The sequence below is a fragment of the Piliocolobus tephrosceles genome, chromosome 9, assembly GCF_002776525.5.
Source record: "Piliocolobus tephrosceles isolate RC106 chromosome 9, ASM277652v3, whole genome shotgun sequence".
In the NCBI taxonomy this organism is placed as follows: Eukaryota; Metazoa; Chordata; class Mammalia; order Primates; family Cercopithecidae; genus Piliocolobus; species Piliocolobus tephrosceles.
In genome coordinates, this window is record NC_045442.1 from 33,630,237 (window position 1) to 33,653,945 (window position 23,709).

The window sequence follows — 23,709 nt, forward strand, 5'->3', positions numbered from 1 at the left end:
TCAGCCTCTTGAGTAACTGGGACTACAGGTGTGTGCCACCACGCCCAGCTAATTTTTGTATTTTTAGTAGAGAGCAGATTTTACCATGTTTGCCAGGATGGTCACGACCTCTTGACCTCGTGATCCACCTGCCTCAGCCTCTCAAAGTGCTGGGATTACAGGTGTGAGCCACTGTACCTGGCCTGGCTGCTCTGCTTATGAGGGTTCCAGTTTCTCCTATTCTCACCAACACTTGTTATTGTCTGTCTTTTTTATTTTAGCCATTCTAGCGGAGGTAAAGTAATATCTCATGTGTGGTTTTCATTTGTTTTTTGAGATGAGGTCTCACTCTGTTGCCCAGGCTGGAGTGTAGTGGCATGATCATGGCTCACTTCAGGCCCCGCCACCCAGGTTCAAGTGGTTCTCTGCCTCAGCCTCCCAAGTAGCTGGAACTACAAAGATGCCATCACACCCAGCTAATTTTAAAATTATTTGTAGAGATGGGGTCTTGCTGTGTTACCCGGGCTGATCTCAAACTCCTGGGCTCAAGTGATCCTCCCAGTTTGGCCTCCCAAAGTGCTGAGATTACAGGCATGAGCCACCATGCCTGGGATCTCACGTGGTTTTAGTTTGCATTTCCTTAATGACTAATGACACTGAACATCTTTAAATGTGCTTATTAGCCATTTGTATATCTATTCTGGTCAAATGTTTTGCCCATGTTTTAATTGGGTTGTTTGTCTTCTTGTTGTATTGTAAGGATTCTTTACGTATTATGGGGGTATTATCAGATACATGATTTACAATTGTTTTCTCCCAGTCCAAGGCTAATCTTTTCCTTTTCTTAATGGTATCTGTTGAAAGACTTTTGAGGAAAAAAAGGACAAAATACAGCCATGCTTCAGAAAAGTAGGCAGGCAGCAGTACATGGGATGAATCAAAAGGGACACAGAACTCTTTTTGAAAGTTGTAATAAAGGGAACAGGCACAGGCCAAGTTAAAAAATTCTCCGGGAATCAAAGGGTTATAAGCAGCTATTTATTGAAGCCTGTTTACAGTCCAGTTAACCAGTAAACCAGAATCAGTGAAACTAGCCATCTAGGGAAGTGCAAAAAATCTTTCAAAAGGCTTTCCCGGATTAGAGAAGGAAAGGGAGAGAGGGAGGAGAGATGAGTGGCTATTCCAGAGCGACATAAAGAATTTCCAGCCTTGGACGGACAGTTCGGAACGTCTTCCAAGTTGGACTGGTGTTTACAAGCAGGAAGCTAGGCGGACCTTGGATTTCGGCGGGTGAAGAGGCTAGGTTGTTTAAGGAGGTGGGGCGCATTTCAGTGGCTCTCTTTGAAAAAGCCCAGCAAGATGTCAGACCTGCTCTCAGTCTTTCTCCACCTCCTCCTTCTCTTCAAGTTGGTTGCCCCCGTGACCTTCCGCCACCACCGCTATGATGATCTTGTGCGGACACTGTACAAGGTGCAAAACGAATGCCCCAGCATCACGCGGGTCTACAGCATTGGGCGCAGCGTGGAGGGGAGACACCTCTACGTGCTGGAGTTCAGCGACCACCCTGGAATCCACGAGCTCTGTAAGTCCTGAACAGCTCTTGAGGGTGTGTGGGGCAGAGCCCTTCCATTGCAAATCCCGTAATTGGGGTGGTTTCTGGGGTGGTCCGTGGACGCCTCCACCTACAAGGTACTATCTTTCTCAGCCTGTGCTATTTCCCTCTTAGCCCTCAAACTGCCACTGCCTCTGGGGAGCCACAGCCCTCCTTCAGGCTTCAGCCTTTTCCTCCTTTTTGGGTTCTGTTTGCTCAAAACCTTAATGGTAAAAGATGAGTCTTCTTCCCTGCTCATGTCCCACCTCCCTTCCTTTCCCCCATTTCCTTTCTTTTCCCCTTGCTATTGTTCTGTCTTTCCTGATCCAATGGCTCAGGAGACACAGGCAGAAACAAAGAGCCCTTCCAGTTCTGCCAGGAAGCTTAGAAGGGTATAGGGAAATCTCTTCAGGGAGAGACAGTGTGGTATTCTAGACAGAGTTTGGGGACTGGGGTGTTAGTTTTATTTACTAGATTCTTTTTTTTTTTTTTTTTTTGAGACACAAGATCTGGCTCTGTTGCCCAGGCTGGAATTCAGTGGCATGATCTCAGCTCACTGCAGCCTCGACCTCCTGGGCTCAGGTGATCTTTTTCCCTCAGCCTCCTAGGTACCTGGGACCACAGGCATGCACCACCATGCCCGGCTAATTTTTGTATTTTTAGTAGAGGCAGGGTTTCATCATGTTACCCAGGCTAATCTCAAACTCCTGGGCTCAGGCGATCCACCCACCTGGGCCTCCCAGTATTGGGATTACAAGCGTAAGCCACCACACTTAGCCTGGATTCCCTTTTTTAGTTTGTTTCTACTACAAAAGCAATTCATGTTTGGATTAAAATTTAGAAATTAGATAAGGAAAAAAATAATAAAACTCACCCCAAATCCCACCATTAATGTACTGATGTATATCCTTCCAGACTTTTTTCTATGCATATTTAAACCCCCTGACACAAATACATGTAATCATTTCTATAAAAATGAAATTGCATTGTAACTGCCCTTCTCATTTCACAATTTGTTATGGATAGCATCCATGTCTATAAGTGCAGATCTACACCATTGTGGGTTTGACTGTGTAATAGCTCATTGCATCACTGTATTTAACTGTCCGTATATTGATGGACATTTGTTTCTAATTTCTCACTTCTTTCCTTACCAATTCCTCCTTCAAACTGTCAACTTCAAATCTCCCTTTACCTCTCCACTTCCACATCCTGTCTGAGACCAGACTCCATCACAAGCTGCCTACATGATTGCGCTGAACCCCTAACTGGTCTCTAACTTCTTCTTTTTTTTTTTTTTTGAGACAGAGTCTCGCTGTGTTGCCCAAGCTGGAATGCAGTGGCACGATCTCAGCTCACTGAAACCTCCCCCTCCTGAGTTCAAGCGATTCTCCTGCCTCAGCCTCCCAAGTAGCTGGGATTACAGGCATGTGCCACCATGCCTGGATAATTTTTTAAATTTTTAGTAGAGACAGAGTTTCACCGTGTTGGCCAGGCTGGTGTCGAACTCCTGACCTCAGGTGATCCGCCCGCCTTGGCCTCTGAAAGTATTGAGATTACAGGAGCCACCGCACCTGGCCAGGTCTCTAACTTCTAACTGCTGCACTCTGAATCTTCCATTTGGTACACAGATGCCAGAAAAATTTTCCTAAATCCTGACATGATCCCACTTTCCTACTTTAAAAGCCTCACACCCCATGGACTGGCCATGGGATTCAGAATATTGCATGGAGGAGGCTCAAAGAAGGCCATGGGGTTACCTGGGATAATTGCCTCGCTTTGAAACTGCACTTCCATAGCAAGCATCCTGCTGTCAATCAGATCATATGTTCACTGTGGAAGCTTGTGAGTGTTCATGGACATCATGGGGTTAGCCCCCAACACTCCAAGCTCCCTTCTTGGTGCTTCTGTACTTTCTAGCTTTCAAGACCTTCCTTGAAGTTTTTTCACAGGACTCTAGCCCTCACTGTTCCCTCTTTTCTCTGAAGCACTTTAACTGCTATTCACCCATTCATTCCTTTCATTCATTCATTCCACAAATATTTACCAATCACCTACAATATGCAGGCACTTTTGTAGACTCTGGAAGTAAAACAGAGAATAAAATAAAGAACCTGCCCTCATGGGCCCAAATTCTAGTGGGGTAAGACTGGCAATAAATGGGTAACTGAGTAAATATGTATTACATCAGATGGAAATAAGTGCTGTAGAGAAAACTAAATCAGGAAAAAGAGATAAGGATGGCATGGAGGAGGACAAGGGGCAGGAGAGGCACTCGGGAGAGGCGTCTTCACTGAGGTGGCTTTGAGCAGAGAGCTGAAGGATGGGTGTGATGGCACATGCCGTGATGATATTGGGGAGGAAAAGATGATGGGCAGAGGGAAGAGCAAAGGCAATGCTCTGGAGCATGCTTGGCACATGTGAGGAACAGTAAGGGGGCCAGTGGGGCTCCAGCCAAGTGAACGAGGGGAGAGCAAGAGAGGAGGTCACAGCCATGTGATGGGGACACCAGGCAATAGGAGATCACGCAGGGCATTATAAGCCCTGGTAAAGATCTGGCCTTTTACTTTGAGTCAAGTGAGAAGCCACTGGAGGGTTTTTTAAGCAGAAGAGGGAGACGATCTGACTTAAATTTTGTAAAGATCAACCAGAACAGGGGTCAGCAAACTACAGCCGAAGGGCCAGCCACCTGTTTTGGTAAATGAAGTTTTATGGGAACACAGTCACGCCCATTCACTTTTATCTTGTCCGTGGCTGCTTTTGCTGGAAGAGTTGAGTAGCTGTGACAGAGACAACACAGCCCACAAAGCCTAAAGGATTTACTTTCTAGTCCTTTATAAAAAAGTTTTACCAACCCCTGACTCTGGAGAACAGACTTTAAAAGGGCTAGGCAGCTGCAGGGAGAGCAAGTGGGAGATTTATTGCAGTGACCTAATATGGCCAATAGTACCAAGCTTGAAGGTGCAGGGGCTTGAAACAAAATGGTAGCAGTAATTGTTATGAGAAGTGGTTGTGTTCCAGATATATTGAAAGTAGAGGCCAGCTGTGGTGGCTTATGCCTGTAATCCCAGTACTTTGGGAGGACTGCCTGAGGCCAAAAGTTTCAGACCAGTCTGGGCAACATAGTGAGACCTTGTCTCTATAATAAATTTCTTAAGAAAATTAGCCTAGTGTGGTGGTGTGCACTTGGGGTCCCAGCTACTCAGGAGGCTGAGGCGGGAGGATGGCTTGAACCGAGGAATTCGAGAGGCTGTCCTGAGCTATGATTGTGCCACTGCACTCCAGCATGAATGACTGAGCAAGACCCTGTCTCTAAATAAAAAAAAAAAAAAAAGAAAGAAAGAAAAAGGAAAAAGAAAATAAAAGAAAAAGGAGAGCCAAAAGAATCTGATATTAAGCATCTACTAAGTGCATGGCACTGTCCAAAGTTCTATAGGGCAGTGGTTCCCAGACTTACAGATTTCATAAAGTTTAAAAAAGATGTTTTTTCTTTTTTAAATAAATAAGAGACTGGAGGGAACTAAAACATATCTTCCAAATTTTATTTTACTGAATAAGGATGTGAAGAAAACTACCTGTCATCTTCTATATCCATCCTTTTCTAACAGAAAAGACATTTTAACACCAAGAAAAGTAAGAAAGACATAATCTACGATTAAAAAAAAATACACTAAGATTAAAGAATACCCACTATGGAAAATCCACCACATGATCCTTTTGGATTATAAGCATTCCTTTGAGAAAAACTGCTGTAGGTATACTAAGATAAATAATAATGAATGGTGTCACAAGTTAAAAATTATGTACACTGCTAAGGCCAGGTCCAGTCAAGGAAATAGAACATGTACAAAAACAGGTAAAACCTGCTGGGTGCAATAACTCACACCTGTAATCCCAGCACTTTGGGAGGCCAAGGTGGGTAGATCACCCGAGGTCAGGAGTTTGAGACTAGCCTGGCCAACACGGTGAAACCCCGTCTCTACTAAAAATATAAAAAGTAGCCACGTGTGGTGGCAGGCACCTGTAGACCCAGCTAATTGGGAGGCTAAGGCAGGAGAATTGCTTGAACCCAGGAGGTGGAGGCTGCAGTGAGCTGGGATTGTGCACTTTAGACTGGGTGACAGAGAGAGACTCCGTCTCAAAAAAAAAAAAAAAAAAAAAAAGAAAGAAAAGAAAAAAGAAAAGACAAGAAAAGACAAGAAAAGAAAAAAAGAAAAAGGTAAAACCGGGGAAGTCAACAGAGAGCTCTCTCTCATCAAGGAGAACCCAAGATGACTCAAGATGACTTCACAGAATATCATGTGAACTGGGCCTAGAAGGGTGATGAGAAGGATTTGGAAACGAGAAGATGAAGAGGTACAGAACCAGAAAAGTCATGGAGGCAGGGAAGTGTTGAGTGGAAGAGAAATCATTTGGCAAGAGCTTTTCTCCTACCTCTTGAAAGAGGGCAAGAATGATTTTCTTTAGGTGATGCCAGAAACTTTCAGATCCTCAATTCTTACCTCAAGTTGAACAGTTAACATGGCCCAAGAGAAGACTAAGGCGTGAGACATAGCAGGTGCCTTCCTATTCTGTGCCTCCAGACTTGGCCTGCTTGGATTTGAAGGAGTGATTTTAGTTTTCCCATATTGCAGTGGGGAGAATGGAGAAAAAGCTCAGTCCTGCCCACAGTCCTATTCTTTGTGGTAGGTGGGGTGGGAGGGAGTGGGGAAAACCCCTGCCAGCCCACTGAATCTTAGAGCCATCTCTGCGAAGCTGGTCATCTCTGCTCACCTGCTGTGTTCTTGTTCAGATGGAGTAAGAAACTTTTCAAGTGCCAAGAAAATTAAGTTTTCAACTGGGATCATTAGCAGCTGTTATGCTAAAACCTAGAGTACTTCATGAGAGCAGGTTCTGGGGAAACATCCTTATCCTGAAAGGTTTGTCTCTAAGAAGCAGCATGCTACTGTAAATGGCACTGTAAGTGCCACGTGGGCTTGGGCCTCCATAGAGCCATTAGCTAGACAACTTCAGACAAGTTACTTAATCTCTCCCATCCTTATTGCCCTCACCCTGAGGCTATTAATGCCCACTTTACAGGTTTTCTGTGAATTTTAGCAGTATCGAACATAACTGTCTAGTACACTATGGGGGTTCAATAAATGGCACTCATTATTATCCCTGGCATGAATTTTTGTAGTTTTCATAACTAATTGGTTAGGAAGGGGCTCAGGGATTATTGCAAAAGACCCAATGAAAGCATGAGATTTTCTTTCATTCATTACTGAAAAAGAGAAAAAAGGTCTTCGTGGAAGGTTAGGCGTCAATGGCACTTCCAAGCTTCCCCCATCTTTTCTCTTCCTTGCATTTCCTCCTTGCAGTGGAACCGGAGGTCAAGTACGTGGGGAACATGCATGGCAACGAAGCGCTGGGCCGTGAGCTGATGCTGCAGCTGTCAGAGTTTCTGTGCGAGGAGTTCCGGAACAGGAACCAGCGCATTGTCCGGCTCATCCAGGACACGCGCATTCACATCCTGCCATCCATGAACCCCGACGGCTACGAGGTGGCTGCTGCTCAGGTACGAGGTCCAAGGGAGATGCTGGGGAGAGATCAAGGCCTTCTTAGGAAATAAAGGCCAGTGGACAAAATTCCCTCTCTGTCCCACTGTAAATGTCATAAATGTTAAAAGTAAAAGATTAAATAGTCAAGAGAAAAAATCCATCAGAAATATAAGAAAGGATGAAGAGATGGGTTCAGTCCTACAGCACCTCAGGCAATAAACGTGGGCTCTCTCTGAGCCTGCATTCCCTCAACACCTTTCCAGATGACCTCAGGGTTTTATTGTGAGGATTAATGTGGCAATATCTGTGACAACACTTTGTAACCTGGAAAATACTCAACAGATGTGGAGGGATATTGCAAAACAAAGCTCCTTTCCTGAACTTTTAGCTTCAAACCCTAAATACCTTTCTTCCTTCCACACTACATTTCCATTTGCATTTGTGGAGAAAATATCAAGGACAACAGGCTTTCCACAGGATTGGGGGATAGGGGGCTATTCTAGATTCTTCATACTGTATTATATTTCCATAGAGTTGTTTCCTCTACTAGTATAGTATTTAACCTATTGATTCTATATTTTAGAGTTATATTTGCAGTGGGCCCAATAAGAAAACATGTCTAAGGACTTTTTTTTTTTTTTGAGATGGAGTCTTGCTTTGTTGCCCAGGCTGGAGTGCAGTGGTGCAATCTCGGCTCACTGCAACTTCTGCCTCCCAGGTTCAAGCAATTCTCCAGCCTCAGTCCTCGAGTAGCTGGGTCTATAGGTTTCACACGGTGAAACCCCGTCTCTACTAAAAATATAAAAAGTAGCAAGGCATATAAAAATGTGCCACCATGCCCAGCTAATTTTTTGTATTTTTAGTAGAGACGGGATTTCGCCAGGTTGTCAGGCTAGTCTCAAACTCCTGGTCTCAGGTGATCCACCTGCCTCAGCCTCCCAAAGTGCTGGGATTACAGGTATGAGCCACCATGCCTGGCAGGACTTTTTACTTTATTTTCTAACATAAATTCAAAATGTCAGTGTGCCTAACATTTGTCTTATTATTAACATCTTAAGTGTTTCAGACCTATGTACCTAACTTTAAATCAATGTGCCTGAATCAAGTGTTTCAGACCGATATGCCTAACATTGAATCTTTTGTGGCCGTGCATCAGAATCACAGGTGAAGATTTTGAAATACAGATTCCCAGGTCCCATCCCAGACCTACTGAGTTAGTATTGTCAAGGGTGAGGCCAAGCATCCATCTGCTTTACGCAATGGAGATGTTCCTTTAAAAGCTGTGTTTAAAAGGCAGGGTTTTTGGCCGGGCGCGGTGGTTCACGCCTGTAATCCCAGCACTTTGGGAGGCCGAGGTGGGCGGATCACCTGAGGTTGGGAGTTCAAGATCAGCCTGACCAACATGGAGAAACCCTGTCTCTACTAAAAATACAAAAAATTAGCTGGGCATGGTGGCACATGCCTGTAATTCCACCTACTCAGGAGGCTGAGGCAGGAGAATCGCTTGAACCCAGGAGGCAGAGGTTGTGGTGAGCCAAGATTGTGCCATTGCACTCCAGCCTGGGCAACAAGAGTGAAACTCTGTCTCAAAAAATTAAAATTAAAATTAAAATTAAAATTAAATTAAATTAAAAAGGCAGGATTTTCTTGGGGGGAAGAGTACGTTAAAGCATATTTTAAACTGACTTGAGAATAGGACCGGGGGGTAAGTAGAGACAGAGAGAGCGATAGAGCCAGGACGTTGAACCAAACACAAACTTGACTCTTGCAGTCTCACCACTTCCTGTTGAAATTACTTAACAGATGAAGAAAGATAACTTTCTTTCACCACTGGAAATTAGGGGGGTGCCCACTACTCTTCCTCAAGACCTGAGTTCCCAAAGAGCAGGAAAATTGGAAAGAGGTGTGGGAGGGAATTCCAGCCTAGCTGATTTCCTTCTATTAGCCCTTTCCTGTGTTGCAGTGGGGAGAATGGAGAACCAGCTCAGTCCTGCTCACATCCATTGCAGTAGGTGGGGTGGGAGGGAGTGGGGAAAACCCTTGCCAGTCCACTGAATCTTAGAGCCATTTCTGGGAAGCTGGTTAACTCTGCTCACCTGCTGTGTTCTTGTTCGGAGGGACCAGACCTTGAACCTGAACCCGAGAGGACCGATCAGGTTCTCAGACTCTCAGAGATATCTGCCATACCCAGAGGCAAGCTGTCTGCGTGGCTACACAGAGAAGAACTTCCTGGCCACCAGACTTTAAAGCCATGTGTAGGTGGCCAGAATAATGCCCCCCACCAAAGATGTTCACGTCCTAATCCTCAGAACCTATGAACATGTTATGTTACTGGGCAAGGAGGAATTAAGGTTGCAGATGGAACTAAGGTTGCTAATTAGTTGACCTTAAAATAACCTGGAGTATTGTGGGGGGATGGGGCCCAGTGTAATCAATGACAAGGGTCCTTTAAATGTAGAAGAGGGAGACCAAGGTCACAGTCAGAGAGAGATCTGAAGATGTTATGCAGCTGGCTTTAAAGATGGAAGATCCTTGGCCAGGCGCTGTGGCTCATGCCTATAATCCCAGCACTTTGGGAGGCTGAGACGGGCAGATCACCTGAGGTCGGGAGTTCGAGACCAGCCTGACCAACATGGAGAAACCCTGTCTCTACGAAAAATACAAAATTAGCCGGGCGTGGTGATGCATGCCTGTAATCCCAGCTACTCGGGAGGCTGAGGCAGGAGAATCACTTGAACCCGGGAGGTGGAGGTTGTGGTGAGCCAAGATTCGAGATCATGCCATTGCACTCCAGCCTGGAAAACAAGAGCAAAACTCTGTCTCAAAAAAAAAAAAAAAAGTGGAAGACCCAAGGAATGTGAATGGTCTCTAGAAGCTAGAGAAGTCAGGGAACAGATTCCCCTGGTCCCATGAAGGAACGTAGCCCACTGACACCTTGCTTTTAGGGCTGTGAGACCTGTTTTAGTCTTCTGACCTCCAAAACTATGAGACAATACACTTGTGCTGTTTTAAACCACTAACTTTGTGGTAATTTGTTACAGCAGTAATAGGAAACACAACACTAGCCCTGTTTATGAAACCTTCTGTTAGGGGAAGCCCTTTCCTGCCAACCTAACTATTGACCAGTGTGCAGGGAAATCAGTGGATAATGCTCATAGCTGTTTATGCTGATGGTCAAGAGCTGCCTTGATATAAATAAGCAAGCAGTGACAAGCCCCTGGAAGCATAAAGAAAATCATTATGTCACAGATGCGTACACCAAAATCAAAGATCCAGTAAATGTTTTCCACTGGAACAGAACTGATGTAGGAAACTTAAAGGAACTTCAGAACAATTATGTTTTCAATGGGATCTAAGAATGAAATCCAAGCAGGGTGCCATGAAAAGAGGAGAAATCTGAGAATAATACTGAATTCTTAGAAAAAAATGTAATCTGCTGCATTTTATTGCTTAGAAAAGTGAAAATATGCCGGGCGCGGTGGCTCAAGCCTGTAATCCCAGCACTTTGGGAGGCCGAGACGGGCGGATCATGAGGTCAGGAGATCGAGACCATCCTGGCTAACACGGTGAAACCCCGTCTCTACTAAAAAATACAAAAAACTAGCCGGGCGAGGTGGCGGGCGCCTGTAGTCCCAGCTACTGGGGAGGCTGAGGCAGGAGAATGGCATAAACCCGGGGGGCGGAGCTTGCAGTGAGCTGAGATCCGGCCACTGCACTCCAGCCCGGGCGACAGAGCGAGACTCTGTCTCAAAAAAAAAAAACAAAAAGAACAAAAAAACAACAAAAAAAAAAGAAAAGTGAAAATATGAGAGCGGCAGTTCATCTGTGAGATTCTAGCTTCCTGGCATCCATTCATTCACTTCTAGTAACAGCCTACAATTTGGGCTCCACCTTCTCAGTTTACAGGGACCCACTTGGCACTATTTCCCTTCTCCAATGCCACACAAAACATTAAATGGAATTTCAATTTTGAATGAGCCTTGTAACATATCTCTATTCTATCGCTCTATGTATTTAATTATTTATGTGTATGTCCATCTCCCCATGTGTACTATGAATTCCTAGAAGGCTAGACTACAATGTCTCACTTGTCTCTTTCTCCAGTGTCTATCTGAGAGCTCTGGATAGAGAAGGACTTAAGTAAATGTTGGTTGACTAAATAGATGACCTAATGAGTGAGTGAATACATAAGCAAATAATTGATAAAATCTGAAATATGGACAGAGAAATGAAGGGATCCAGAAAGTTGATATTGCTCAGAAGAAAGATAAACAAGGATCCTAAATTTTTTTAAAGGGGGAGGAGTGAGTTTCTCTAGTGTAACCACTTTGAAAAACAGTTGAACAGTTTCTCAAAAAATTAAACATAAGGCGTAGTGGCTCATGTCTGTAATCCCAGCACTTTGGAAGGTAGGTGGATCACTTGAGCCCAGAAGTTCCAGACCAGCCTAGGCAACATGGCAAAACCCCATCTGAACAAATAATTTAAAATTAGCCAGGTATTGTGGCTCATGCCTGTAAGTACCAGCTACCAGGAGGCTGAGGTGGGAGGATCACCTGAGCCCAGGAGGTTGAGGCTGCAGTGAGCCATAATCATGCCATTACACTCCAGCCTGGGCAACAGAGTGAGACCCTGTCTCAAAAAACAAATAAACAAACAAAAAACAGTTAAACATGGACTTACCTTATGACTCGGCAGTTCTACTTATAGATATCTACCCAGAGGAAATGAAAACATACGTCCACACAAAGACTTGTGCATGGATATTCAAAGCAGCATTATTAACAATAGCCAAAAGGTGAAAACAACCCAAATATCCATGAATCTCCCCCTACCACCTTTCGCCAAAATTCGCATTCACCTGAAATCTGTGACTGTGACCTTATTTGGCAATACATAGTCATCCTTCAGTATCTGTAGGTGATTGGTTCCAGGGCCCCCCACCAATACCAAAATCCTCAGATGCTCAGGTCCCTTATATAAAATGGCATAGTATTTGCACATAACTTATGCACATCCTCCTATATACTTTAAATCATCCCTAGATTACTTATGTTACCCAGTACAATGTAAATGCTATGTAAACAGTTGTTATAATGTACTGTTTAAGGAATAATGACAAGAAAAAAGTATGTACATGTTCAGTACAGATGCAACCATTATAGGCCAACTACCTTTTCAATCAGAGGTTGGTTGAGTCCACAGATGTGGAACCCATGGATGTGGAGGGCCTACTGAGGGTCTTTACTGATACAATTAAGTTAAGATGAGGTCACATAAGATCAGGATGGACTCTAAATCCAGCATACCTGGTGTCCTTGTAAGAAGAAAGAAATTTGTGAATAGAGATGTGGACAGACTGGGGAGGAGGCCATGTAAAGATGAAAGCAGAAATTAGAATGATGGGTCTACGAGCCAAGGAATGCCAAGGACTGCCTCCGGCCACCACAAGCTGGAAGAAGCAAAGAAGGGTACTAGAGAGTGTGCTGCCCCTCCAGTTGACTTGATTACAACTTCTAGCCTCCAGAGAATAAATTGGAGAATAAATTGCTGTTGTTATAAGCCACTTAGTTTGTGGTGATTGTTAGGCAGCCCTAGGAAACTAAGACAGTTTCCTAATACTAGTAGTATTAAACTAATACTCATACTGGTGAATGGATAAACAAAATGTGATAAATCCACGTAATGGAACTATTCAACAATAGAAAGAAATGAAGTACTGATACATGCTACAACATAGACGGACCTCACAAACATTATGTCCAGTGTGTGGGGGGGAACCCACAAAAGAACAGATAATGTATGACCCACTTATGTGATCTGTCCAGAAGAGGCAAGTCTAAGGAGACAGAAAGTTATTACCTAGGTCTGGGGTGAAAATGAGAAGTGACTGTAAATGGGAATGAGGTGTCTATTTAGTGTCACAGAAATGTTCTAAAATCAGATTGCAATGATAGTTATACAACTCTGTAAACATACTAAAATTCATTGAATTGTACATTTAAAATGAGTGAATTTTACAGTATATGAATTATATCTCAATAAAGCTGTTCATAAAACATTGGGGTTCCCATGATCCCGAAACACCCTACTCTTACTAGAACTTCTCTTGAGATATGTACCTCTTACATGTGATCTACAGGGAACTTGAAGCACACCACTGTGACTTTGGATAAGTTAAAGATGAAAATGATTCATCTTCCCGTGATGGGCACTAAGGGGAAAAAAATGTTACATCATTTGATGAAGCTAATATCTAAGAACTATACAATGTTCTTCAAATATAGGATTCATGGCTGCATGCGGTAGCTCTAGCCTGTAATCTCAGCACTTTGTTCGGTTTGGTTTTTTTAGACAGAGCCTTGCTCTGTCACCCAGACTCTAGTACAGTGGCGTGTTCTTGGCCCACTGCAACCTCCATTTCCTGGGTTCAAGTAATTCTCCTGCCTCAGCCTCCCAAGTAGCTGGGACTACAGGCATGTGCCACCACACCCAGCTAACTTTTGTATTTTTTAGTAGAGATGGGGTTTCACCATTTGGGCCAGGCTGATCTTGAACTCCTGACCTCAAGTGATCCACCCGCCTCCGCCTCCCAAAGTGCTGAGATTACAGGCGTGAGCCACTGCACCTGGCCTCTCAGCACTTTGGAAGGATGAGGTGGGTGGATCACTTGAGCCCAGGTGTTTGATACCAGCCTGGGCAACCAGCCTCATCTCTACCAAAAAAAGAAAAGAATAAAGAACTATTAGCGGGTGTGGTGGCATGTGCTTGTAATCCCAGCTACTCAGGAGACTGAGGTGGGAGGATTGTTTGAGCCTAGTAGGTAGAGGTTGCAGTGAGCCAAGATTGTACCACTGCACTCCAGCCTGGGCAACAGAGTGAGAACCTGTCTCCAAAAAAAAAAAAAGTTAGAAAATATAGGATTCAATCTGAAACTTTCATTTTTCATCTTTTCATTTTCTCCTTAGGGCCCAAACAAGCCTGGGTATCTAGTTGGCAGGAACAATGCAAATGGAGTGGACCTGAACCGTAACTTCCCTGATCTCAATACCTATATCTACTACAACGAGAAGTATGGAGGCCCCAACCACCACCTGCCCCTTCCAGACAACTGGAAAAGTCAGGTAGGAGATGAAATTTGCAAACAAAGCAGGTAAATCAGCATCTGGAATTTCTTGATAAAGACTGCTAAGCCATCTTTACATCAACTAAACAAGCAAGATTTAAGCATCAACTCAAGTCAGTGTTAACCCATCTAAATCAATAATATCTATTTCTTCTGTGTCTTTGTATTTTTCTCCCTCAGCATAGAGCCCTCCATGGAGCACACACTCACTAAATGATTTTTTTTTTCTTTTTGTTTTTTTCAGATGGAGTCTCGCTGTGTCGCCCAAGCTGGAGTGCAATGGCGTGATCTCAGCTCACTGCAACCTCCACCTCCCGGGTTCAAGCGATTCTCCTGCCTCAGCCTCCTGAGTAGCTGGGATTAAAGGTGCACACCACCACACCTAGCTAATTTTTGTATTTTTAGTAGAGACGGGGTTTCACCATGTTGGCCAGGCTGATCTTGAACTCCTGACTTCGTGATCTGCCCACCTGGCCTCCCAAAGTGTTGGGATTACAGGCGTAAGCCACGATGCCCGGTTAAATGTTTCACATTAGTGGTGATTGTGGTGAAGGATATGAAAGCAGTATCATTTGGTTGCATGGTTCTTAACAATTTTCCAAAATTATTTCACAGCCAGTTTCAGCTGATCATGACATCATGTGAAATGCACCAAGCAGTGTTATCCATCTCTGTTTTATAGCTATTACACTTAGAGAGAAAATAACTTACATTCTCACAGGTAATGATTGATGGAATCAGGATGAAGACGCAGGCCTTCTCATTCTTATTCCAACATTCTTTCTACTATGCTAGAATGTGGACAGAATCATTCTATAGAGAAGTCTGCCTTAAATGTGATAAGCTGTATGCTTACCAACAATTAGCTATGGAAAGAGGTTCAGGCTGGGTGTGGTGTCTCACGCCTGTAATCCCAGCACTTTGGGAAGCTGAGATGGGAGGACTGCTTGAGGCCAGGAGTTTGAGACCAGCCTGGGCAACATAGTGAGGCCCCATCTCTACAAAAGAAAAATACAAAATTTAGCTGGGTGTAGTGACACATGTCATAGACTTAGCTATTTGGGAGGATCCCTTGAACCCAGGAGTTAAAGAGTTCAAGGTTACAGTGAACTATTGTCCTGCCTGCTCTAGCCCAGGCGACAGAGCAACAGACCCTGTCCGCCAAAAAAAAAAAAAAAAGTTCAGGGAATCTAACCTTTAGTTTTTTCTTTTCCCTTTTTTTCTTTTTCTTTCTTTCTTTTTTCTGGGGGGCGGAGACAGAGTCTTGCTTTTTTACCCCAGGCTGGAGTGCAGTGGCATAATCTTGGCTAACTACCACCTCCGCCTCCCAGGTTCAAGCGATTCTCCTGCCTCAGCCTCTTGAGTAGCTGGGATTACAGGCACCTGCCACCACGCCCAGCTAATTTTTGTATTTTTAATAGAGACAGGGTTTTACCACGTTGGTCAGGCTGGTCGAACTCCTGGCTTTGTGATCCGCCCGCCTCAGCCTCCCAAAGTGCTAGGATTACAGGTATGAGCCACTGCACCTGGCCCCTTTTCCCTTTCTAGATGACCCTTGACTACTTTATTATTACTATACCCTCCCTGATTTCCCTTACTCTTCCAATCGGAGGATCCCATTCAATATTCCTAGGCCTCACTCTCCAAAAGGCCTGTAATGGAAGTCCTTGGTAACATGAGTGGTTTCACCCTGCTGGTGGGCCTGCTTCTGAAAATAACTAGGCATCCTCTGAGCATCACTGCCACCCCTGGTGATCACGCTGTGTGGGATAGTTTGAAATGTTCTATTTGTGAATGTCTAAACTTAGAGACTGGGGAAAGAAAAGCAAAGCAGGTGTAAGCCTTTTAATTGGGAGTTTCCCAAATGGAATATTCTGGGATTTTTTTCTCCCTTGAAAATGAAGCAAAAGCCCTGCTGACATGTTAGATTTCAAACAGCAACTATCCTCTTGGTTCAAGTAAATAGTAAATAAAAAGTAACTTTGTAAGGCTGGGCACAGTGGCTCACACCTGTAATCCCAGCACTTTGGGAGGCAGAAGCAGACGGATCAGCTGAGATCAAGAGTTCGAGACCAGCCTGGCTAACATGGTGAAACCCCATCCTACTAAAAATACAAAAATTAGCCGGGTGTGGTGGTGGGTGCCTGTAATCTCAGCTACCTGGGAGGCTGAGGCAGGAGAATCGCTTGAACCCAGATAGCGGAGGTTGCAGATAGCATCACTGCACTCCAACCTAGGCGACAAAGCGAAACTCCATCTCAAAAAAAACCAAAACCAAAAAGCAAAGAACTTTGTGTTAGTCAGCATATCCAACCAGAAGAATGTTCTGATGTATTAAACTTGTTTCTCTAAGTAAAATAAGGTAATTGAATCAAGAATAACTAGGCTCCCACTCAATCCTCTGTCTAAATTTTAGGGGAAAAAGCAATGAGGTTTTCCTGGCTCTAGATGGAACAGCCTTGAGGAAGAGGAACAGTGAGAAGCTGGCCTTGTTCTGATAGAGGCTTAGGACACAAAGACAGAACTGCCCCAGAGGGTCTGAGCCCTGGTCACAGACCAAGACTGGTGCCCTCGCAATTATATCCATTCTGATTGAGACTCAACCCTATTTATCCAGTCCCCTTGGGATGGAAAAGATGGAACCTTTAGAGCTAACTGTGGTCCAGGAGGAGCCATTAACACAGTAACACTACATAATCTCTAAGCTTGTTTATCCTGAGAGGAGGAAAAATGCTGCAGACTGTAATTTATTTACTTATGCTGCAAGTCCAAGTGGATTCAAGGCTTTCTTTGGCATACTGTCACTCACTAGCAATATAATATGCAAGAGAAGGGGTGGAATTTCACTGCTTAGCCAAGACTGGCCCATCTGACAGTATGTCTAACCCATGAAATTTGGATATGACCACAGGAGTGTGTTCTACATGTCAACGTTACAGCAGGGAAGGAGGAGGTTGAAAACCATCACTGTAAACTAGCATTTTTCAGATTGATTTATTGGAGTCCTAAATTTCTGCTAAGATGACTTAGAAGTCACTGGAGCAGTGGTAAAATGGGAAACCCTTTTCTAGGGTCCAGAGAGAGGCCAAGCTGGGGCTCCGAGCTCTCCAATCATGGTATCTCTTCATACAGAACTTCTCTTTTTTGGGTGGGAATGGTGGCTTAGGCCTGTAATCCCAACACTTTGGGAGGCGGAGATGGGCAGATTGCTTGAGGAGTTCAAGACCAGCCTTGGTAACATGGCAAAACCCCATCTCTACAGAAAATACAAAAATACAAAAATTAGCCTGGTTTGTTTGTTGCATGCCTGTAGTCCCAGCTACTAGGAAGGCTGAGGTAGGAGCATCGCTGGAGTCTGGGAGATGGGGGCTGCAGTGAACTGAGACTGCACCACTGCACTCCAGTCTGGGTGACAGAGTGAGACCATGTCTCAAAAAACAAAAAACAAAAAACAAACAAACAAAAAAAACCCTCTCTCTCTTTCCCTTTCTTTCTCTCTCAACGGACTTTATTTTTTTAGGATAGTTTTAGGTTCACAGCAAAATTGAGCAAAAAGTACAGAGTTCTCATATACTCCCTGCCCCACTCCACCCACCCCACCATCAGCGTCCTACCCCAGAGGGGTGTGTTTATCACAGTCATTCATGAACCTACCTTGACTCATTATGAGCGCTCTGAGTCCTTAGTTACGTTACTGCTCCCTTGGTGTTGTGCACTCTCTGGGTTTCAGCAAAGGTATGATGATATATAGCCACCATTATGGTGTCATACAGAATAGTTTCCTTGCCCTAAATGCTCTCTGTTTACCTATTTTGTATATTGGGATTCCACATAAGATTTCTTTTTTTTTTTTTTTTTTGAGACGGAGTCTCGCTCTGTCGCCCAGGCTGGAGTGCAGTGGCCAGATCTCAGCTCACTGTAAGCTCCGCCTCCCGGGTTTACGCCATTCTCCTGCCTCAGCCTCCCCAGTAGCTGGGACTACAGGCGCCCGCCACCTCGCCCGGCTAGTTTTTTGTATTTTTTAGTAGAGACGGGGTTTCACCGTGTTAGCCAGGATGGTCTCGATCTCCTGACCTCATGATCCGCCCGTCTCGGCCTCCCAAAGTGCTGGGATTACAGGCTTGAGCCACCGCGCCCAGCCTTAAGATTTCATTTTGAAAAAAGTTCTACACACTCCATTGTTGAAACCATCATTCCAAAGGTTGACATTGCCCCATCTCCACTTTTCATATCCGCCAGGACGCTCACTGTTTCATTCAGACATTTGATCTCATCAGGCCACTTCCTGACAGACTTACTCTAACCGCCGTTTGTTTGGTAGCCTCAGTTGCCCCTTCACCGCCAACCTCTCGCCTCCTCCCAGGTGGAACCCGAGACCCGGGCGGTGATCCGGTGGATGCACTCCTTCAACTTTGTTCTTTCAGCCAATCTCCACGGAGGGGCGGTGGTGGCCAATTACCCGTATGACAAGTCCTTTGAGCACCGGGTCCGAGGGGTCCGCCGCACTGCCAACACCCCCACGCCTGACGACAAGCTTTTCCAGAAGGTATGTGGAGCGACTGCTTGTCCCGCCAGGGGAACTTGGGGCTCAGGAGATGAGCTTAAGGTCAGTAACAGACCCCTTTTCAGTGCGAGGCCACAGAAAATAATTGAAAATACCGCTTGCTTGTGAGGTGCTTACAGTCTAGTAAATGACATTTGGTTTTGAATAATAAGCCATAGATTCATAAAAAAGTAAATACAAAGAAAGCTTTATAGTAATTACCACGATGCAGAAAATACTTAGGCTAACAATGAGCAAGAAATATGCCCGAAAACTAATAGCATGAGTGTCATTAAATGTGAATTTTGGGGGGGTCTAAAGTAGAATTTTATGATAATATATCCACATTAATGAAAAATAGACTGTGATGGTATTAGGTGGGGCCTTAAAAAAAGAAAAATAGACTACATGAAAAAGGTTAAATAACAGTTCAAAACAATAGAATAAAATCAATGTTAACATTAATTTTATATTAATATATAAAATGCTATAATATAATAAATTTGTAATTATTGGCCCGGTGTGGTAACTCACGCCTGTAATCCCAGCACTTTGGGAGGCCGAGGCAGACGGATTGCCTGAGGTCAGGAGTTTGAGACCAGCCTGCCCAACATGGTGAAACCCCCTCTCTACTAAAAATATAAAAATTAGCTGGGCACGGTGACAGGTGCCTGTAATCCCAGCTACTCAGGAGGCTGAGACAGGAGAATCGCTTGAACCTGGGAGGTGGAGGTTGCAGTGAGCCAAGATTGCACCATTGCACTCCAGCCTGGACAACAAGAGTGAAACTCCGTCTCAAAAAAAAAAAATGTACTAATATATTGATATATATCTATTTAATATAAATGAACATTAATGACATTAAGTATTAATCATTAATGAACTACATGTTGAATAGCACATTGTGTTTTTCTCCATTGATCTCACTTTGTCCACTGTATAGTAAATGGTAATGAAGGAGAATTATAGAGTTCAAATATATTCCTCTCCCTCCAACACACACCTCTCACCCCCCAAATACACATTACTTTTCCTGGAGAAGTCTTGCCTTACTTACTCCTTGATTTATTTGACAAAATTAGGCTAGAAAATGGCACAAAAACAAGGAATCTTCAATATCATCTAGTGCGACTCCTGACTTTACACAAGAGAAAACTCAGCCCCAAGATAGTGACAAAATCAGAATACAGATCTAACTCTAGTCTACCACACATATACTCTCTTAGACACACAGTCACATTCACACACATGCATTCACACATACTCACCTACATACACACACTCATACGCACACACATACACACTCTGTCTCCATCCCTGATCCTATTTTCTTTCACTAAAGCAAATAATCCACTGTTTATGTACCCAGCAGGGCTTCTTGGCTTCACCCTAGTTGTGAGTAGGAGCATTGCCATTTGAGTTGGGAATCATCAAAGTCGTTTTCCGCCTGCTTTTCCTCTAGCTGGCCAAGGTCTACTCCTATGCACATGGATGGATGTACCAAGGTTGGAACTGTGGAGATTACTTTCCAGATGGCATCACCAATGGGGCTTCCTGGTATTCTCTCAGCAAGGGTAAGGGGAGTCCTGGGAACTGCTCAAGCTGAAGTGGAATAGTGCTCATTTCTCCTTCTAAATTCCCAGTTTTCCCAGGGAAACAATGGGAATAGCATGGAGTTTTGCACTCAGGTTGAGATCTGGAAAATGGGGAAGTCTCAGGTTGACATTTAGTCATCATCTTGTGATTCTTTAAAATTAAGGTAGGGATGGCTGGGCACAGTGGCTCATGCCTGTTATCCCAGCACTTTGGGAGGCCGAGGCAGGCGGATCACGAGGTCAGGAGATTGAGACCATCCTGACTAACACGGTGGTTAGTATGGTAACCTGGTAACACCATCTCTACTGAAAATACAAAAGAAGTAGCTGGGCGTGGTGGCGGGCGCTTGTAGTCCCAGCTACTCAGGAGACTGAGTCAGGAGAATGGTATGAACCCAGGAGACAGAGTTTGCAGTGAGCCGAGATCGTGTCACTGCACTCCAGCCTGGGCGACAGAGCGAAACTCCCTCTCAAAAGACAAAAACAAAAACAAAAACAAGAAAACTAAGGTAGGGACACCTTTTGGTCCTGTAAAACTGGTGGTTTACACAGTAGATTAGTGCATAGGAGGAAAATAATATAGTCACTTGTGGGATCTGAGGGTAGATTGGGTTGAAACCTGGCTTGCCCATGTACTAGTCATGTGGCTCTGGGATAATTACTTATTCTCTCTGTGCTTTCATTTCCTCATCTGTAATTAAGAATAATAAGGCCAGGCATGGTGACTCATGCCTATAATCCCAGCACCTTGGGAGGCCAAGAAGGGAGAATCTCTTGAGGCCAGTAGTTTGAGACCAGCCTAGGCATCATAGCAAGACCTCATCCCCCTACCAAAAAAAAAAAAAAAAAAAAGCCGGTCACAGTGGTGCACACGTGTAGTCCCAGCTAATGGGGAGGCTGAGGTGGGATGATCACCTGAGCCCAGGAGGTCAAGGCTGCAGTGCATTGAGCCAAGACTGTACCACTGCACTCCAGCCTGGACAACAGAGTGAGACTCCAAAAAAAAAAGCGAATACTTGCCTCATAATTTTAATGTAAGTATTAAATAAAATAATACACATAAGGCATTTGGAAATGCCTGGCTTATAAATGTTGTAATTGTATTTTAAAAAGTAGCACAGATATATGCCTCACATAGCAACAGATGAGTTTCCCTGAAATATGCTCCCTGGACCCTGACTGCCTGGCCCCAACAAGCAGGGGTTTGCCATGGACACTGGCTATTGATAATGTAGGCTTCAAGAGCAGAAACCTCCACAAGAGACTTCTGTCCCTATCCCCTGGGCCTTCCTCGTGACCTGGGGTCAAGATAGAACCTTTGTTTATGAACCTTCACTGGATCGAAGGATAGAGAAGAGTCTGGAGCAAGAAGCTGGGTTCTTTTAGGAATCATTCTCTAGCATCTGTCTTTCCCCATCCCCTCAAATCTGACCTGGCCATGGCCCAGGCGGCAGATTGGTGAGAGCTGAGTTGGTAGCTGGTCCTGTGGAGAGTAGAAGAGGTGCAAAACTGAGGAGTTGCCATGTACTGGGAGGGTAGACTGGGGACGAAAACTTGCTTGAATACAAGGCACTGCTGGGCGCAGTGGCTCATGCTTGTAATCCCAGCACTTTGAGAGGCTGAGGTGGGAGGATGGCTTAGGGTGGGAGTTCGAGGCTACAGTGAGCTATAATCATGATGCTGCACTCCAGCCTGGGCAGCAGAGCAAGACCTTGTCTCTGCAAAATAAATAAATACACACATACATAATTTTACATTTTCTTAAAGTTACTTTCTTTAGTTTGCATTAGGAAAGCAAAATATTTTTTGCCCTCCAAATTGAAAATAACCAATATACTTTTTCAAATTTCAAAGCATTTTTCAAATGCTTGTTCTTTTTTTCTCTCTCTCCTTCCTCTCCCTCTCCATCCTCTGAGACAGCAAGGCCCATGCCTCCACTGAGAATCATTGCCCTAAATTAAGCTGGTACAATTCCAAGGTCATTACATTTATCAAATTCATTCTTCCAACAGTGTGGTCTCTTGATTAGCATATCAGCATGAGCTGGGAACTTATTAGAAATGTACATTTCTAATAAGTTGCACCCCACCTCATACCTACTGAATCAGAAACTCTGGGGGTGAAGCCCAGCAAGCTGTATTTAGCCAGAAGGCTCAGCCTTCTAGGTGATTCTAATGCATGGAGAGAACCAATTTACTTATTTATTTTATTCAAGCATTTTTAAATTTTTATGGATACATGCGAAGTGTATATATTTAAGGGGTATATGTGATATTTTAATACAGGCATACAATGTGTAATCATTACATCAGAGTAAATGAGATGTCCATCCCCTCAAGCATTCATTTCTTTGTGTTACCAACATTCTAACTGTACTCCCTCAGTTATTCTAAAAGGTACAGCAAATTACTGCTAATGATAGTCACCCTTTTGCGCTATCATTTATTCTTTCTATTTTTTGTATCTATTAACCATCCCCATTCTCCCCACCCCCACCATCCTTCCCAGTCTCCGGTAACCATCCTTCCTCTCTATTTTCATGAGTTCAGTTATTTAAATGTTTAGCTCCCACAAATAAGAAAGAATGTGCAAAATCTGTTTTTCTGTGCCTGGCTTCATCCCTGTTTTTGCAAATGACAGGATCTTATTTTTTTTAATGACTGAATAGTACTCTATCGTGTAACCCTGCCACATTTTCTTTCTCCATTCATCTGCTAATGGACACTTAGCTTGCTTCCAAATCTTGGCTATCGTGAATAGTGCTGCAGCAAACACGGGAGTGCAGATAACTCTTCAGTATACTGATTTCCTTTGTTTTGGGTATATACGCAGCAGTGGGATTGCTGAATCAACTGGTAGTTCTGTTTTTAGTTTTTTAAGGAACCTCTATACTGTTTGGAGAGAGCCAGTTTAATAGGCTATAGTTAGTATTCTTCAACTTTCCCCATTCTTTCTGTAACAGCTTGCTTGTACTCATCAGCTTGAAAAGTAAGTGATAATTTTTTTCTTATTTATTTATTTATTTATTTATTTTGAGATGGAGTCTCTCTGTGTCACCCAGGCTGGAGTGCAGTGGCTCTATCTCGGCTCATTGCAACCTCTGCCTCCCGGTTCAAGCAATTCTCCTGCCTCAGCCTCCCGAGTAGCTGGTGCTACAGGGAACCACCACCACACCTGGCTAATTTTTGTCTTTTTAGTAGAGACGGGGCTTCACCACGTTGGTCAGATTGTTCTCAAACTCCTGACCTCAAGTGATCTGCCCGCCTCAGCCTCCCAAAGTGCTGGGATTACAGGCACCCCGCTTCATTTTTATTGTGGTAAAATATACATAACAT

General features: G+C 44.0%; 1 protein-coding gene across 1 annotated transcript in view; it reads left to right on the forward strand.

The window, feature by feature from the left end:
- Positions 1-1,062: 1,062 nt before the first annotated feature.
- CPN1 (carboxypeptidase N subunit 1) overlaps positions 1,063-23,709 on the forward strand; it is a 39,776-nt gene continuing 17,129 nt past the window's right edge. Inside the window, exons 1-5 of the mRNA XM_023206187.1 lie at positions 1,063-1,561; positions 6,931-7,127; positions 14,079-14,234; positions 18,600-18,782; positions 20,242-20,353. Of these exons, the coding sequence (XP_023061955.1) occupies positions 1,339-1,561; positions 6,931-7,127; positions 14,079-14,234; positions 18,600-18,782; positions 20,242-20,353 (871 nt within the window). The 5' untranslated portion in view covers positions 1,063-1,338. The remainder of the gene's footprint in view (positions 1,562-6,930; positions 7,128-14,078; positions 14,235-18,599; positions 18,783-20,241; positions 20,354-23,709) is intronic.